Here is a 16,422-nt window from a genome sequence, read left to right as displayed (position 1 = left end):
GGAAAACGTGGACGGCTAATCGTGTGCGTCCCCCACGCGATCGCGGGATAATTGGACCGATTAAGCCCTGCTTCCGGGTTCTGCGCTCCCCAGCTGCGTGCCGGCCGGCTGCGCATGCGCAGTACCGTCGACGCGATGTAGGAGCTCCAGTTAAAGGGGCAGTCTCCCAAAGCCCCTCCTGCTACAAGCAAGCGGTTTGAGACGATGGCTCAGCAAAGGGGAAAGGCTGCGCCCCGTTTTTCAGATCTGGCACTGCAGCTGATGCTGGAGGGCGTGAGGAGGAGGAGGGAAACACTCTTCCCAGAAGATGGGCGCAAGTTCCCTGCCGCCGCAACCAGGAAGGCATGGGCAGAGGTGGCGGCGGAGGTGAGCAGCAGGGGCAACACCCCAAGGACTTGGGAGCAGTGCCGCAAGCGCTTCAATGACCTGACTGGGTCTGGCAAGGTGAGTACACCAACGCACCCTCCCACATCCCGTCCCCACCATCACGCCAAGCAGATCACAACCCCCTCCTGCACAGCCACCACTGCGCTCCATCAGCAATCCTCACAGCCACTCATTCACCATCCTCGCCGTGCACGCAAGTACCCACCATCCCTGACCCCACCCGAACACGACCACACACCCCAATCCCCATGCAATGGGATGGGCACGTGGCCCACGCTTCCTCCCATCCGTTCCGCGCCACGCTCAACCCAACCACACCGATGCTCGATGCGTCTCACGATGCAAGACACACCCACTCACACATCTGTGTTTTGCCTTCACAGGAGAAGAGAAGCAAGAACAATAGGGAAAGGGCACGCACCGGAGGTGGGCCGCCGCAAGTGGTGGAGCTCACCGACGCAGAGGTGGAGGCGCTCGACCTCGCCCGCACGCGACATTGCCTGTCGGTGGCCGATGGCGAGTGTGTCGCTGCCGAAACGGCCGGTAAGGGAAAGCTGACACTCAACACTCATGATCGCGAGTTACCGTCTCATCACCTGCCATCAGGCGCACTGTCAAGTTGGTCCACATGCCTCAAAGTGCCCTCTTTTCTCTTGCAGGTCCGTTTTTGGGTGAAGCGATCGTGGAGGGCGATTCCTCAGAGGACATGGCGGTCTCTGAGGGTGCATCGTCACATCAGAGCCAACCATCCACCAGCGCAGAGACACGCACCTCGGTGGGTCCCCCTCGCCAACTAGTTGGGGTAGCACTTGGTGAGTCACCGTGCACGAGTGAGCATGAGCAGACCCTGGTGGCAGGGGCAGCCGCGGAGGGTCCGCGACGGAGGGAGCACTCATCTCCAGGCTCTGCTCAGCCGGACCCAGATGCTGAACCCAGGGGGCCACCAGTGAAAAGGAGAGTCGTCGAGGGCCACCAGCTAATTGCTGAGGTACTGGCAGAGGTGCCGCGCGCATTGTCCACAATAGCGCAGGCGATGGAGGAGTCCAACTCCTGCATGTGGGCATTGGTGGCGCAGGCACAGGAGGGTACCGGCGACACAGTGTCGCAGGTAGGTGCGGGACTGTCTGCGGTGGAGGACAGGCTGGCCTCCCTCGAGCGTCACGCACAGCTCCAGATCGAGTCCATGCAGGCCCTGACAACGTCTGTACGGATTCAGGGTGAGCAACATTCCGACGCCACCAACAGGCTGAGGGATACACTAGGGGTGGCCTTGCAAGGCCTCACACATGCCATCCAAACTGCCGTCCAGCAGGGTGGAAGGGGTGATGTGGGCCGAGGCCAAGAGAGGGATGATGGTGACCGGGGACATGGAAGCGGGGACGCCTCTCAAGGCGTCCCCACGTCCCACCCGTCGCCCACCTCTCAACCAGTACCCGCAATGGTGCCTCCTCTCCAGGTGGCCGAGTCTGCCCCTGCCCCGGTGCAGGAGGAGCAGTCTGTGGAGGTGCCGTCACGGGCACCGAAACCCAGGGGCCGTCCGCCAAAAGCATCTACCCGGTCAAGGCAAGAAGACGAGCAACCTGCCACTACCTCTGCTGGAGCCACAGGGGTAGCACCACGTAGGGGTTCCCGGAAAAGAATTGCAAAGGCCTTATAATCACAAAGGGAATACACCAGGGTGTTTATTATTTTGTACTTTTTTTCTTATATAATGTCACATTCGAGATATTAAATAGTCTATTCTCACCACTCCTGCCACCTCTCGTCCATTCTTCCGCGGCTTGTGCAATAGTTGCGTTCCGTGGAGGCCATCATGACGGCGAACACCTGCTGCCACCGATTGGGCACACTGCTGTGGGTGCAGGATTACTGGCAGCACTCTTCAGTGGAGGGGGCTGGTATGGCCGCTCGCATGTGCAGGTGAGGAGATGCGAGCGCCTCGCAGTGTCTGACTCTAGGAGAACCGTTGACGTATGAGTGCCTCCCTGGCCCGGCGACCATCCCGGTGAGTCGCGGCTTGGCGCATGGGTCATCCAACATCCTCTGGCGCGTCCTCCTCCTCCGCCTCCTCCTCCTCCTCCGCCTCCTCCTCCTCCTCCTCCTCCTCCTCCTCCTCCTCGCCCTCGCCTTCCTCAATGTGGGTGGCGGGTGTGGATGGGGCCTCCTCCAGCGGCACCCCTCTCTGTTGGGCCATGTTGTGCAGGGCACAGCAGACAACTATGATTCGTCCCACTCTGAATGGTGTGTATTGGAGCGCTCCCCCAGAACGATCAAGGCACCTGAAGCGCATCTTGAGAAGCCCTATGGTCTGCTCAATTGTAGACCTGGTAGCAGTGTGGCTGTCATTGTACCGACGCTCCGGCTCGGTGATGGGGTTCCTCGGAGGTGTCATGAGCCACGTGTGTAGGGGATACCCCTTGTCGCCGAGGAGCCAGCCGTTGCCGGCGTTGGGTGCCTGCAGGATGGGCGGGAGGGCGGACTCCCTGAGGATGAAGGCATCGTGGCAGCTGCCGGGGTATCTGGCGCACACGTGTAGGAATCTCTGGCGGTGGTCACAGATGAGCTGGGCGTTCATGGAGTGATACCCCTTCCTGTTGATGAACAGCCCTGGCTCATGCGGAGGTGCCCGTATTGCGATGTGGGTGCAGTCGATTACACCCTGCACCCGTGGGAAGCCGGCCATGGCATGGAATCCAACCGCCCTCTCCATCTGGCTGCGCTCGTCCATGGCGAAGTTGATGTAGTGGGAGGCCCTGCGGAACAACCCATCGGTGACCTGCCTTATGCACTTGTGTGCAGAGGACTGACAGACCCCGGTGATGTCCCCGGTGGCACCCTGGAAGGAACCGGATGCGAAGAAGTTGAGGGCAGTGGTGACTTTGACGGCGACAGGTAAGAAGATGCTGCTCGGTCCATCAGGGAGCAGCTCATCGTTAAGGAGGCTGCAGATGTCGGCGACTGCCTGGCGATTGACTCTGAGCCTCCGTATGCACTGCTCCTCGGAGAGGTCCATGAAGCTGAGCCTCGCTCTGTACACCCTGTGCGGAGGGTAGTGCCTCCTGCGACGCATCTCTCTCTGCGGTTGCCCTCCCTCCTGCTGTGCAGGTGGGTGTGCCGCAGCACCGTGTTGGGGGGCCCCACCTCTCCGAGGCGGACGGCGTGGACTGCGAGGCTGCTGGGGCTGGTCATCCTGTTCGTCCTCCGACGATGTCAACGCACCACCCATCTGGCAGGTGTTGGTCTGAGGGGTTGTGCAGGGTAGGTGGGTGGGTCCTCGGACTGGGGCTGCGGTTTCGTGTCGGTCTGTCCTCTGGCTTGGCGGGGGGTGGTGGAGGGCAGGGGTTGCCCTATGTGACGCGGTGGCCTCCTGCGTGGGTGAGGGCTCTCCCCCGTGGAGCGCACCTCGGCACCTGCCACAGGCTGCTGGCTGCAACACGCCTGGTTTGAAAGGTACTGTTTCCCCCAGTGTGGGAAACTGACTGCGTTGAACCTAAAATCCCACACTTCCTCTTTTGACAGCTGCTTCAGCTCATTAACTGACCACAACGAGCAAGGTAAGTACTCTCAAGTGGAACCCCGCTGGCTTTAATTGCCTGCGGGATTCCCACCAGCGGGGCTTGCGCGCGCAGCCCCGCACGTCAGCGCGGTACCCGGAAGTGGCCGGGATTTCGTCGCGATCCGGTCACGTGACCGGAGATCGGGATTTTCGGGGCCCCCCCGCTGGAAACCCGCAGGTAACCCGACCCTAAAATCGAGCCCCTAATTTCCACCTGCAAGCCCTGCTTTTCTATGAATTTAACCCTTTAAGAACTTAGTTTAGCTCAAAGTAGCATTTTTAACACACATTACATCATGCTGGGATAGTTTGAAATTCCAAAATGTGGCAGATTCCTTTCACTTTACTTTTTAATGGCACTTCCTTCTGCCCCTGCCCATCCTATTCTGCCTTGGCAAAGGCTAGCCAACAGGTTCAAGTGCATGCGTGTGTGCTTTAACCTTTGTGCGTTTGTTGGTAAAATGGTAAGATAAAAAGCAGAATGTGCAAATGCTTTTGATTGCTGTGAGCTTTACTTCCTTGGTTACTAAATGGTGACAGATGTTTGTTAAGTAAATATACATGCAAAGTACATTTGCCTGTATTGCATTTGTAAGGTGTTTTCTACTTAAATTAGTGTATGTGGCTAAAACGGTGTCACCGTAGTGCCTAGTCAGCAATTTCTATCGGACTGCACAGCTAAGGATTTTTGCATCCCTATGCGGCCTTTAAGTGGTGGTATAACTTTAATTTGCAGCAACAAGGTGATTTCCAGTCCCAGTCATCAAGCTAGCTCTCTGAAAATAATTGTGGGAAACTCAGTGTGCTCCCAAATCCGTGCCCATCTTTCCCATCACTCCATGCTTGAACCCCTTCAATCAGGTTTCTGCCCCTTCCATAACGCTGAAACGACCTTTATCAAAGTCACAAATGACATCCTATGTGACTGTGACCGTGGTAAACTGTTCCTCCTTCTCGACCTGTCTGCAGCCTTTGACACGGTTGACCACATCGTCCTCCTCCAAAGCCTCTCCTCCATTGTCCAGGTGGGAGGAACTGCCCTCGCCTGATTCCATTCCTCTCCAGTCGTAGCAAGAGAATCACCTGCAATGGCTTCCCTTTCCACAAGGTTACCTCGAGTCCCCCAAGGATCTATCCTTAGCCCCCTCCAATTTCTCATCTACATGCTGCCCCTCGGAGACATCATCTGAAAACACATCAGGTTCCACATGTACGCTGACAACACCCAGCTTTACCTCACCACCATCTCTCTTGACCCCTCCATTGTCTCTGATTTGTCACGCTACTTGTCTGACATTCAGTATTAGATGAGCAGAAATTTCCTCCAATTAAATATTGGGGAAAACCAAAGCCATTTTCTTCGGTCCCCACCACCAACTCCGTTCCCTAACCACCAACTCCATCGCTCTCCCAGGCCACTGTCTGAGGCCGAACCAGACTGTTCGCAACCTTGGCGAGCTATTTGACCCTGAGCTGAGTTTTCGATCCCATATCCTCTCTATCACCAAGACTGCCTAGTTCCACCTCCGTAACATCGCCTGTCTCTGCCCCTGCCTCAGCTTATCTGGTGCTGAAACCCTCATCCATGCTTATATTACCTTTAGACTCGACTATTACAATGCTCTCCTGGCTAGCCTCCCACCTTGCACCCTCCATAAACTTGAGCTCATCCAAAACTCTGCTGTCCATATCCCAAATTGCACCAAGTCCTGTTCACCCAACACCCCTGTGCTCACTGACCTGCATTGGCTCCCAGTCCGGCAATGGCTCAATTTTAAAATTCTCATCCTTGTTTTCAAATCCCTCCACTGCTTCATGCCTCCCTATCTCTGTACCCTCCTCCACCCTGCAGCCCTCCGAGATCTTTGCACTCCTCCAAATCTGGCCTCTTGCGCATCCCCGATTTTAATCGCTCCACCATTGACTGATTGCCTTCAGCTGCCTAGGCTCTAAGCTCTGGAATTCCCTCCCTAAACCTCTCTGCCTCTCTACATCTCTCTCCTTCTTAAAACCTACCTCTTTGACCAAGCTTTCGGTCAGTTGTCCTAATATCTACTTAAGTGGCTTGGTGTCAAATTTTGTTTGATGATGCTCCTGTGAAGTGCCTTGGGATGTTTTACTATGTTTATTATGTACATAAGTGCACGTTGTTGTTGTTGCTTTTGGCTAGCATTGTGCTAGCTGCTTGCTGGTCCCAGAAAATTGGCCCTTGCATGCCTGGAGTTAATTAACATAATTATTAGCATGGTGAAGTATATTAAGAAATAAATTATTCATGTGAAAATCAGAAAATGGATTTGTGATGGGTTTGTTAGTTCTCCACAAAGTTTTAGATCACTGCACTTCTTGTAAAAATGTTTATTTTCCTGGTAAATTTAAATAATAAATGTTATCTTTTTTGTATAGACAGTTTCTGAGAAGAATCAGTACCAACAAACAGCAAATCGCACCTCCACACAGATGACCAAAATTGGCTGTTATGTGTCCAATATCACAGATAAATTGATTACACCAGGAAAGTATTTCACTGCTGCACAATACCATGCCCAGAGGTTGAAAGCGGTGAGTTATAGTTAAGGTTACTGGCTACATTGTAAACTTCTTTGCCAATATTTCATTACATTTCTAAATCAGACATACAGCTGCACAATTCTGGCACTCTATTCCCACAAATGACAAGTCAAATATCAATTTGTTGGTTTAGTTACACCAAATAATCTTCATGGATAACATTAATATAAATTATATTTAAAAGGGCTTCAGGGTGCTGCAACTATGATGTGTTGTGCCACAGTGCGGCAAAGTGTGGCTTTATGCCAACAATTCTCCTTATGGTGGGTTGGGGCGAGTGGGAGTTGAAAACAGTTGTTTTTTTCGGTCGCAACTGCAAAATTTTCGGACTTGGTGTTCCCAGTGGGAACCTGTACTTTTACGTGTTGACGTTAAACCCGGAAATAAAGCCGGGTTGCGGTCCCAACCCAAAAAGCAACTATTTTCAACTCCCACCCGCCCCATACCCACCCGTTCTTGGGGTTTAAAATCACCTCCCAAGTGATTCCACAGGATTGGAGAGTGTATCAGAGGACAACTCACCCTGTGCCACTCTTGTGCGCCTCCTCGTGGTCTTGCCTGGGGATGAGAACTTTCAACTTTTTGATAGACTTCACATTTCTCCCATCTTCCTTTCTTTGACTCTTGTTGCCTTGGAACTTCTGTTTTATTCTAAATTAAAGGAGTGTTTATGCAATGCTAGTATGCAGTTACTAGATGCTGCTGCTCCTTCTATTTACAAAGTAAAATAGAGGTGTAGTCATTAGAGGATAATATTCCCAAGCACGAGATGTACCACAGCCACCCTGACACTTTGGTACACTCTTAATCCCTGCATGCTGCAGATAAACAAACCTTTAAAGACAATAATAGCTGTGTGTTCTTCACATATTAGCCAGCTGAAAGCATCTGAATAATTGAACTGACAAGAATTAGATTGTGAATAGACTCAATTTGCTGAACTGTACTGTATGGTATTGTGAACCCATTTTTTTCTGCTCTCACTTTTATTTATTGTGCATTAAAATCTCTGATAACAAGGTAGTATTTTGTCTTTCATGAGCCTACTTCACTAAAGATGAAAATGGATGTCAAGTTCACCTAACATCCATATTCTTGTTGGTTGGTGAAATTGGTTTTGTATTGGGCTGGTTTCACAAGCTGGCGGGTAGGGAAACACAGCTGCTGCAGCCTCCAACTGTCACCATCTCTCCCATTGTGTAGAAATTGCCTGAAGAATATCTGAAGAAAAGTAATATTATTGCTCATACACAAGCTATTATGTGTAAAACATATTTTCTCCATTGTGGAAATGTGACACAAAAGATGAGTCCAAAATGGCAAACAGGAAATATTTTTGGAGCCACAGCTGATAGTTATCATTAAAAGAATTCTTCACAGCAATCAAATACTGGGATGCATCTCAAGAGTATTTGACCATGGATCAAAACAAGTTATTCTACTACAATAACTGCATTTAAATAGCACCTTACATACCTATTATACAGCTGTTTTAAAGAGGGCCTTAAAGGAGGACAGTGTGGTAGAGAGGTGGAGGGATTTAGGGAGGGAATTCCAGAACATGGAGCCTAAGCAGCTGAAGGCACGGCCGCCAATGGTGGTGCAAAGGAAGGGGGTGATATTTCAGAGGCCATAGTCAGGAAGTGAAGGTTTGGAGTGGGGATTCTGTATAGCTGGAGTTTACAGAGATTAGGAGGGGCAAGGCCATGAAGGGATTTAAACACTAGAATTAAAATTTTAAATTTGAGACGTTGGGAGACTGGGAGCTAATGTAGCTGAAGTGGATTTGCAGGAAAGATTGGCACAGATTTGGGAAGCAATATACATTCAGGAGCTTGAGAGAAAGGAAAGGTCAGAGAATGTGCATTATTGTGATGCCATATTTGTAATCTTGAGTATTGAGGGGATGAATGAAAACCTCCTGCATTCTGTCTTAAGAGTTCAGACCACAGCTATTCTTTGTGCAGCCCTTTGTGTTATGCAGCCTGCCTGCTAGTGCAGCGTCCTGTTTCCAAAAGCATGACTGCCTTTTCTGGTGTCAGTGATTTAATTGTAAAAGCATCTCAATCTGTATCAAAAAACATGTTCTCTCACAGACTGAGAGAGATCAAAGGGTTTTCCAACACAACACTGAGAGGTGTCTTTTCAAATACCCAGGCAAACTAATGAGTTGCTTATTGTCTCGGAGGCAAGCAAGTTCCAATTAGCAGTTTAACCATCTGCATTAGGTGTAAAGTTCTTTGGGATGTCCTGAGGTCGTGAAAGAGCTATTTAAATGCAAGACTTTTTTGTCTAGGTACCTCCTTTTTTTAAAAACTCATGAGAATGCCCATAGCTTTTAAAAGGTCATTATTAAAAGTAAATCTTTTTCCAACACCAAAAAATGTTCAAAAAGCATATTATGGTATGCTGCCAGTGTTCTTCTCAAGAGCACAAGAGACAAGGATTTAGAAGCAGCTGACCATATCTCATAATCCAGTGAATGATAACGACTTGGATTTCAGAAGGCTTCTTATAAAGTTCAATATGTGAAGCTCATCAAGGAAATAAAGGCTCGTGGAATTAATGGCAGATTCCTGATGTGTGCTGCTGGTTCCTTTTAATCCAGTGTGTGCTCGGGAAATTACCTTCCCCATAAGGCAAAACAAATTATTCTAAATCTGTACAAGTCATTGGTAAAGCCATATTTGCAATGTGATATGTATATTTAATAGACTACTTCCAGAGGAAAATTAATGGGTGGAAAAGGTTCAGACTAGAACTAGAGGGATAATTCTAGAATTTAGGGCTCAAATTCTGAATTTATTTTCATTGTGAAAATCAGACTAAGGAAGCATGACATGATTTTGGATTTATAAAATGCAAGAGTTATGGATCATGCAGGCAGGCGATTTATCTTGTACTGTGAGTTCGAAACCAGAAGATGCCAGTACCAAATTAGCAAGACTTAATATAACAAAGAACTTACCCTTCCTCACAGCACAGGAAATGTGGAACAGATTCCCAGCTGAACCATTAAATACTCTTTCATTTTAGACTTTTAACAAAAGTACTGGATAAAATCTCTGGTCAGGAATGGGATTGAGTGTTACAAGAACAAAGAAAAGATTGAATATCCAGAATTTTTGTTCAGAGCAACTTGCTTCTTTGTTAAATATGTAACTTTATGCCTAGTATTTAGAGCCTGATGGCTACCCTCAATAATGTTTTCTTTGTTTGTAAGTTTATTCATTTTCAGTAGCAAAATGGTTATGGAGCAAAAATGGATAAATGGAGTTGAGGTACAGATCAGCTATGATCTACTGAATGGCGGAATAGGCTCGAGGAGCTGAATGGCCTACTCCTGTTACCATGTTCCTATACAAAATATTAATATATAATGTGCAAATTAGTTGAGAAGGATTGTCTTAGTAGATTGGGAGTTCAGATTTTAATGTAGCTTTGGAGGGAAATTCTAGAATGAAAATGTATTTGAATGTTGATCTGAAAGGGAAGAATTTATGTGCTATTATGTAATTTTGTTCTGTTAATTGTGTTTGAGTGTTAATGTTGATTGAAGTCAGAAAATTATGGTCCCCTCCTCCAAAATCATGGCAGGTTAAACTACTAGGAAAATAATTTTTTTTTATTCGTTCATGGGATGTGGGCATTGCTGGCAAGGCCAGCATTTATTGCCCATCCCTAATTGCCCTTGAGAAGGGCAATTATTAAACATCATGTATTCTGTACAGATGTCTTGCATCGTGTAGAATCCAAGATAATTGTAATCTGCTTTTCCAGGTTTTGATCATCAAATAGAATTGTGGTATCTGATAAAATAAGAGTGGTTACGATAGCTGTAAAGAAAAAGCCTCGTCACCTTTACAAAAAGCTTTTTTTTTCTAGAAAATGTCAGCATTGATGGAAACCTACAATTTACTGATGCATTGTGATACTGTTTTTGTACAAAAGTCCATGTCTGATGTTTAGCTATAATGTTTGTTTCTCATGTTTCAGATAATTGTGCTGCAGACCTACTTTAGGCGCTGGTATGCTAAGAATTATGTTCAGCAACTGAGAATGCAAAAGAATAAGAGGCTGCAATGGGAGCAGGAGCATGAACTGAAATTTAAAATGGAAAAGCAAGCTTATATAAAGAAGCAATATGAAAGAAGGATGAATCCTAAGACAAAAGCAGATTTTGATCTACTTTTTCATGCATTGGAAAGTATGTTATGGCTTCAAGGTAGACCTTTATTGGTCTTGCTGCCTGTAGTGTGTACATAATCATTTATTGTTATAAATGTTATTGGATGTTTAAAATGGGAAATTTCAACTCTAGCCAGAGATGGCATTTACTTTCAGTTGAAAATTCTGATCATCTGGAGTTCTGAAGTGTTTTCAAATACTCTTTCTGATTGTTTTATTTGATCATTCATTCCTTGTGCTTACAGCAGAATTATATTTTCCAAGTTGCAGTGGGACTGAAAAATGAGGTGACCTTTATGTGCTTTGTCTGTGTATATTTAGTGTGGAAGCAGGAGCAGCTGAGTAACATAAACCGTTCTCTTACTGGACCAGAGAGAAAAGCTGCTCTTTACACGCTTCTGGAACAAGAAGCACAGCTCATTGCATCTATTACTCGACACAGAATTGATGCTACTAAGGAGACTGGGCCAAAGTTAATCCGGATCCTTTTGAATAAGGTCAATGTAGCAATATATTATTTATTGTGTTAAAATAATTTTGTATAAAATCACATTTTATTTGAATCAATTTGATCAATGTGCATTATTTGTCAGGCACTGCTGCAGGGAAATTAGATATTCTCTGAACTGTACCTCTGGTACCACTTGGAACAGTATAAAATCAAACAGCACAAGCAAAAAGTTCAGTTGATAGAGTTTTTCCAGATAATGCCATCTAGAACTCATCCTTGTATGCAAAAGTTTAAATGATTGTCACTTGCTAAACCAAAGTAGTTCAAACGTGTTAGTCTATCGAAAACTACTTTTTGCCCATTGGCTCCCCAGTACAGTTTGTCCAATTCTTTTTGTACTCCCAGCAACGAGCAGGGTCCAATTTATTAGATATCTTAATTCTAAATCCCTCCAGAGTACTGTGTGGTTATGAGCGTAATATTAAGAAGAAAATCCAAAGTATACAAATTAAGTATACTGAATAAGTGACAAAATTCATGCTAGTTCAGCTTAGAAATGAGGTTCAATTCTTGACACAAGAATGTGATAAAAGTCATCTTTTCATCTAATATATTTATGAAAAGATAGTCGGATTCACACCCTGTCTGCTTTGATAAATAATAGGATTCCAGTCTAGCCAGGATGAAAAGGCACACAGGACTGCTCTTGCATAAATCTTGCAAAAAGCCACACATTAATTAATTTCTTACAATGTCAGCCAACCACCATTTCAACATTGCAGACGCAGAAAAGTGTTGAGAAAGCCGAACTCTTCACCTTGCAACAATGGTAGAGCGGAAATAATGCTGAATTTTCCATGATTTCCATTAGCTATTATCTTAATAAGCGCCAGATATTTTGTCTTAATTTCAGTTTTCTTTCATCATCAGACGTTGGTTACTTTATTTCATTTTGCTTTGGCTCAAATTTTGTTAATCTATTGAGTGTTAGTGTTTTCAACTACCATCTGCAAAATTTTGTTTAATTAGCAATTTAGGTTAATAAAGAGTGGAAACTGGACAAGAATATATTGTACCACAAACATTTCTTATTTCTCTGTGTTCTTCAAATAAATGAAGTGTGCTGCTCTGTTACTCAAAGCATTAAAATAATGTGATGGTATGCATTTTATTCACCACAAGGTGTCGCCAAATTTGCTGTGTTTTTTTCTGTTTTCAAAGTTAAGTGTTGGAGAGGTTTTAATTATAAATACACTTGTGTATATTTTTTAAAAAGCACTTTAGTGTGAGTTGTGAAAAATTATTTTTGATATATTTTATCTGTTGTAGTGTGCAGACCCCATAAGGTGGAGAGCATATGATGGGAGAGTCACTGAAATGGACACACAGTTCACGATTCGGGCCAGAGAGCTGCGTGATATTTACAACAGTATTAACATGAAATACGTGACCCAGGATGAGAGGCTAGATGCTCTATTAACATTAAAACACACAGTCAAGGTAAGGAAATGTCTAAAATAAATATAGAACTGGTTATGTTGGTGCCTAACAGACAGTAAACTACTGATGTTGGGTGTTTTTTTCCAGTTGAATACTCAAAGGCAAGCCTGGAAAAGCGCTTTCAAGGATGAGCAGATAGGATGAGGTCTAAATGATTTTTAAAAACGAATGGCTGTTTCTGTTGGTTGAATTTACTGTCACTCTTCAGAGACCTATATTGAAAATCACATTTGAAATAACTGCAGATGTTTAAATTGGTATATCTCAGACTGTAAATGGGGCATTCTGGTTTTAGTTTTGGGCTAGATGCACTTCCACAAGTTTTAGTAATCTTGTGTCCCTAATTGATTTTATATAAATTAGGAATAAATACAAACATAAAAATTATTTATGCATTTTTTTTTGTAAGATACAGAAACCAGAGATGTCTGCCTGCCTAATTGCAGTTATGAGAAATACAGCTTTAATGTTCTTTGTTCTGATCTAACTTTAAATGAAAAAGGGCTATTTCTTTGCTGAATTGCTGTCCGTGTGTGTTGAAGTTAATACTTCACGTTTTAATACTTTCTTACCCATGTCTGCTAACAGTAGGATTCTTGCCAGAAGTACATTGGAGTGGGACATATATCTGCTGGGTGTACCCTAGGTCTGACCCTGGCTTATCTTCTGGGCTCAGGATAATTTGAATATTAGTGACAGGCTACCAGTGGTGTTTGTGGGACCGCTGTATCATCCGCCTTAGGTGGGAGGGGGGAAGGAAGGGAGAAAATACATGCAGCTCCTCAACGTGTAGCATCTTCACTGGTGCCAGGTAAAGAAAATCTTTTTTAAAGTCTCCCACGTTGCCGAGTGAAATTGATTGCTGTGCTATCAATTACATGGGGTAAGATAGCCTTTTATTCTGGAATTAAAACCTCTTAGCAAAATTGGATGTCACGAATGCCGCGCACATTCAATGTATACTGTCACTTCTGGCAGAAAATCCAGGATGTGGTGACAAACCTGAGGGAACCGGTTGAAGGACTCCCCACCACAATTCCTGCTCCTTCCACCCCAAAACTAGTAGGAAAAAAATGAAAATCTTGGCCCATTTCTCAAGCGGTGGACAGGAGAGTGACCAAAACTGTAGTATCCTATTTCACATTATTTTATAGTTTCAGAATGATCTGCACCAACTGTTAAAAGAAAACATTTTTTAAAAAGTAAAATAAGGCTTGTGCTTCTTTCATCCTCACTACTAGAGGTAAAACTGTTGTCTGAATAAATACTGGGAATTAGATATTTACAGTACAGAAGGAGGTCATTTAGTCCCGTGTCTCTCACTGCTCTTTGCTAGATCAATCCAAAACTAACCCCACTGCTCCGCTCTCTCCCTACAGCTTTGTATCATCTTTGACCAAATATTTATCCAATTTTCCCGTAAATTTTACAATGGTCCCTGCCTCAACCACTCACTGTGACAAAACATTCCATGCTCCAACAGCTCACTGCAAAAAAATAAATTTCTACTCTCTCCTTACTGTCTTAGTGACATTTTTACATTGATCACCTTTCATTACTTATTCCTCAACCAGATGAAAAAGTTTTCCCCTATTCAATCTATCAAAACTTTTAATAATTTTAAAAACCTCCATTAAATCTTCTCTTAGTCTTCTCTACTCCTAGAGAAATAGTCTCAGTATTGCAAGGTTCCTCAAAAATAATTTCTCAATGCGCCCTGTATGCTCTCTTTGTCCTTTCTATAATGGGCCATCCAAAACTGCACACAGTAAATAAGCAATGTTTTGCACAAATTTATCATCACTTCCTACTCCTGTGCTCTGTGCCTTATTTGTAAAAGGCGTAAATGCAGTTGGCTTTTTTTATGGCTTTATCGATCTGCATTTTGCACTTTCAGGAACTTGTGTACTGGTGTCCCTAGGTCTATCTGTTCATTCACACCTTTCAGTGTCTTTCCATTGAGTATATACTACTAGTCCTTGTTTTTCCTCCTAAAATGTATTGCACCACACTTAACCACAATAAATTGCATCTTCATGGTTGTCCATTCCACTAATCAACCTGTCCTCTTGAAATCTTTTACAATCCTCTTCACTGTTTACCAAACCCCCTACTTTTGTGGCATCAGCAAATTGAGAGATTGTGCTCCTTCTGCACAAATGCAAATCATCTATATATAAAATTAGAGCTAGGTCGTTCATGCGTGATGACAGGAAGCACCTCTTCACAAAAAGGGTAGTGGAAATCTGGAACTCTCTCCCCCCAAAAAGCTGTTGAGGCGAGGTCAGTTAAAAATTTAAAAACTGAGATTGATAGATTTTTGTTAGGCAAGGGTATTAAGGATTACGGAACCAAGGCGGGTAAGAACATAAAAAATAGGAGCAGGAGTAGGCCAAACCCTAAATGGCCGACCCCTTATCTTGAGACTATGACCCATAGTTCTAAACTCTCCAGCCAGGGGAAACAGCCTCTCTGCATCTACCCTGTCAAGCCCTCTAAGAATTTTATACATTTCAATGAGATCACCTCTCACTCTTCCAAACTCCAGAGAATATAGGCCCATTCTACTCAATCTCTCCTCATAGGACAACTCTCTCATCCCAGGAATCAATCTAGTGAACCTTCGTTGCACCCCCTCTAAGGCAAGTATATCCTTCCTTAGGTAAGGAGACCAAAACTATATACAGTACTCCAGGTGTGGTCTCATCAGAGCCCTATATAATTGCAGCAAAACCTCCTTATTCTTATATTCCAACCCCCTTTCAATAAAGGCTAACATATTATTTGCCTTCCTTATTGCTTGCTGCACGTGCATGTTAACTTTCTGTGATTCGTGTACAAGGACTCCCAAATCCCTCTGACTACCAACATTTCTTCGTCTCTCACCTTTTAAAAAATATTCTGCTTTTCTATACTTCCTACCAAAGTGGATAATTTAACATTTCCCCATACTATGCTCCATTTGCTACTCTCTCGCCCATTCACTTAACCTGTCTATATCCCTTTGCAGCCTCTTTGCGTCCTCCTCACAGTATACTTTCCCACCTAGCTTTTTATTGTCAGCAAACTTGGATACATGAGATACAATACTTGCATCTCACTCTCTAACCAGTATTCAGTTCTGAATACTGGAGAGGGAAAGGGTTGCTCTGCGAAGTGCAGCCAGAGCCAAGTCCATAGCACCATGATGGCTCAGCTGTACGGGGAGGGGGGGGCGGGAGGAGAAAGGTCAGGAGAGCAATAATGATAGGAGATTCTATAGTTAGGCAGCAGGCAGGCGTTTCTGCAGCCACAGACGTGTTTCCAGGATGGTATATTGCCTCCCTGGTGCCAGGGTCAAGGATGTCACTGAGCAGCTGCAAAGCATTCTGGAGGGGGAGGGTGAACAGCCAGAGGTCATGGTCCATATCAGTACCAACGACATAGGTAGAAAGAGGGATGAGGTCCTGCAGGCAGATTTTAAGGAGTTAGGAAAGACATCAAGAAGCAGGACCTCAAAGGTAGTAATCTCCGGATTACTCCCGGTGCCACACGATAGTGAGTATAGAAATAGAAGGATAGAGCAGATGAATGCGTGGCTGGAGAGATGGTGCAGGAGAGAGGGCTTTAGGTTCCTGGGGCATTGGGACCAGTTCTGGGGAAGGTGGGACCTGTACATGGCGGACGATTTGCACCTCAACAGAGCTGGGACCAATGTCCTCGTGGGTGCTTTGGGGGGGTTTTAAACTAATTTGGCAGGGGGATGGGCACCAGGATGTAGCAATGGAAA

General features: G+C 45.3%; 1 protein-coding gene across 4 annotated transcripts in view; it reads left to right on the top strand.

Annotated features, from left to right (window-relative positions):
• The window catches only part of iqub (IQ motif and ubiquitin domain containing), a 75,171-nt gene that overhangs the window by 47,216 nt on the left and 11,533 nt on the right, over positions 1–16,422 (top strand). For all 4 annotated transcript variants that reach the window (XM_067999810.1, XM_067999811.1, XM_067999812.1 and 1 more), the window contains 4 exons: positions 6,350–6,505; positions 10,511–10,721; positions 11,024–11,199; positions 12,483–12,653. In XM_067999810.1, coding sequence (XP_067855911.1) covers positions 6,350–6,505; positions 10,511–10,721; positions 11,024–11,199; positions 12,483–12,653 — 714 coding nt within the window. The remainder of the gene's footprint in view (positions 1–6,349; positions 6,506–10,510; positions 10,722–11,023; positions 11,200–12,482; positions 12,654–16,422) is intronic.

Source organism: Heptranchias perlo, chromosome 18, assembly GCF_035084215.1.
Source record: "Heptranchias perlo isolate sHepPer1 chromosome 18, sHepPer1.hap1, whole genome shotgun sequence".
NCBI classification, from domain to species: Eukaryota; Metazoa; Chordata; class Chondrichthyes; order Hexanchiformes; family Hexanchidae; genus Heptranchias; species Heptranchias perlo.
The sequence above is the reverse complement of the archived record's forward strand: the minus strand, read 5'-3'. Positions and strand labels throughout refer to the sequence as shown.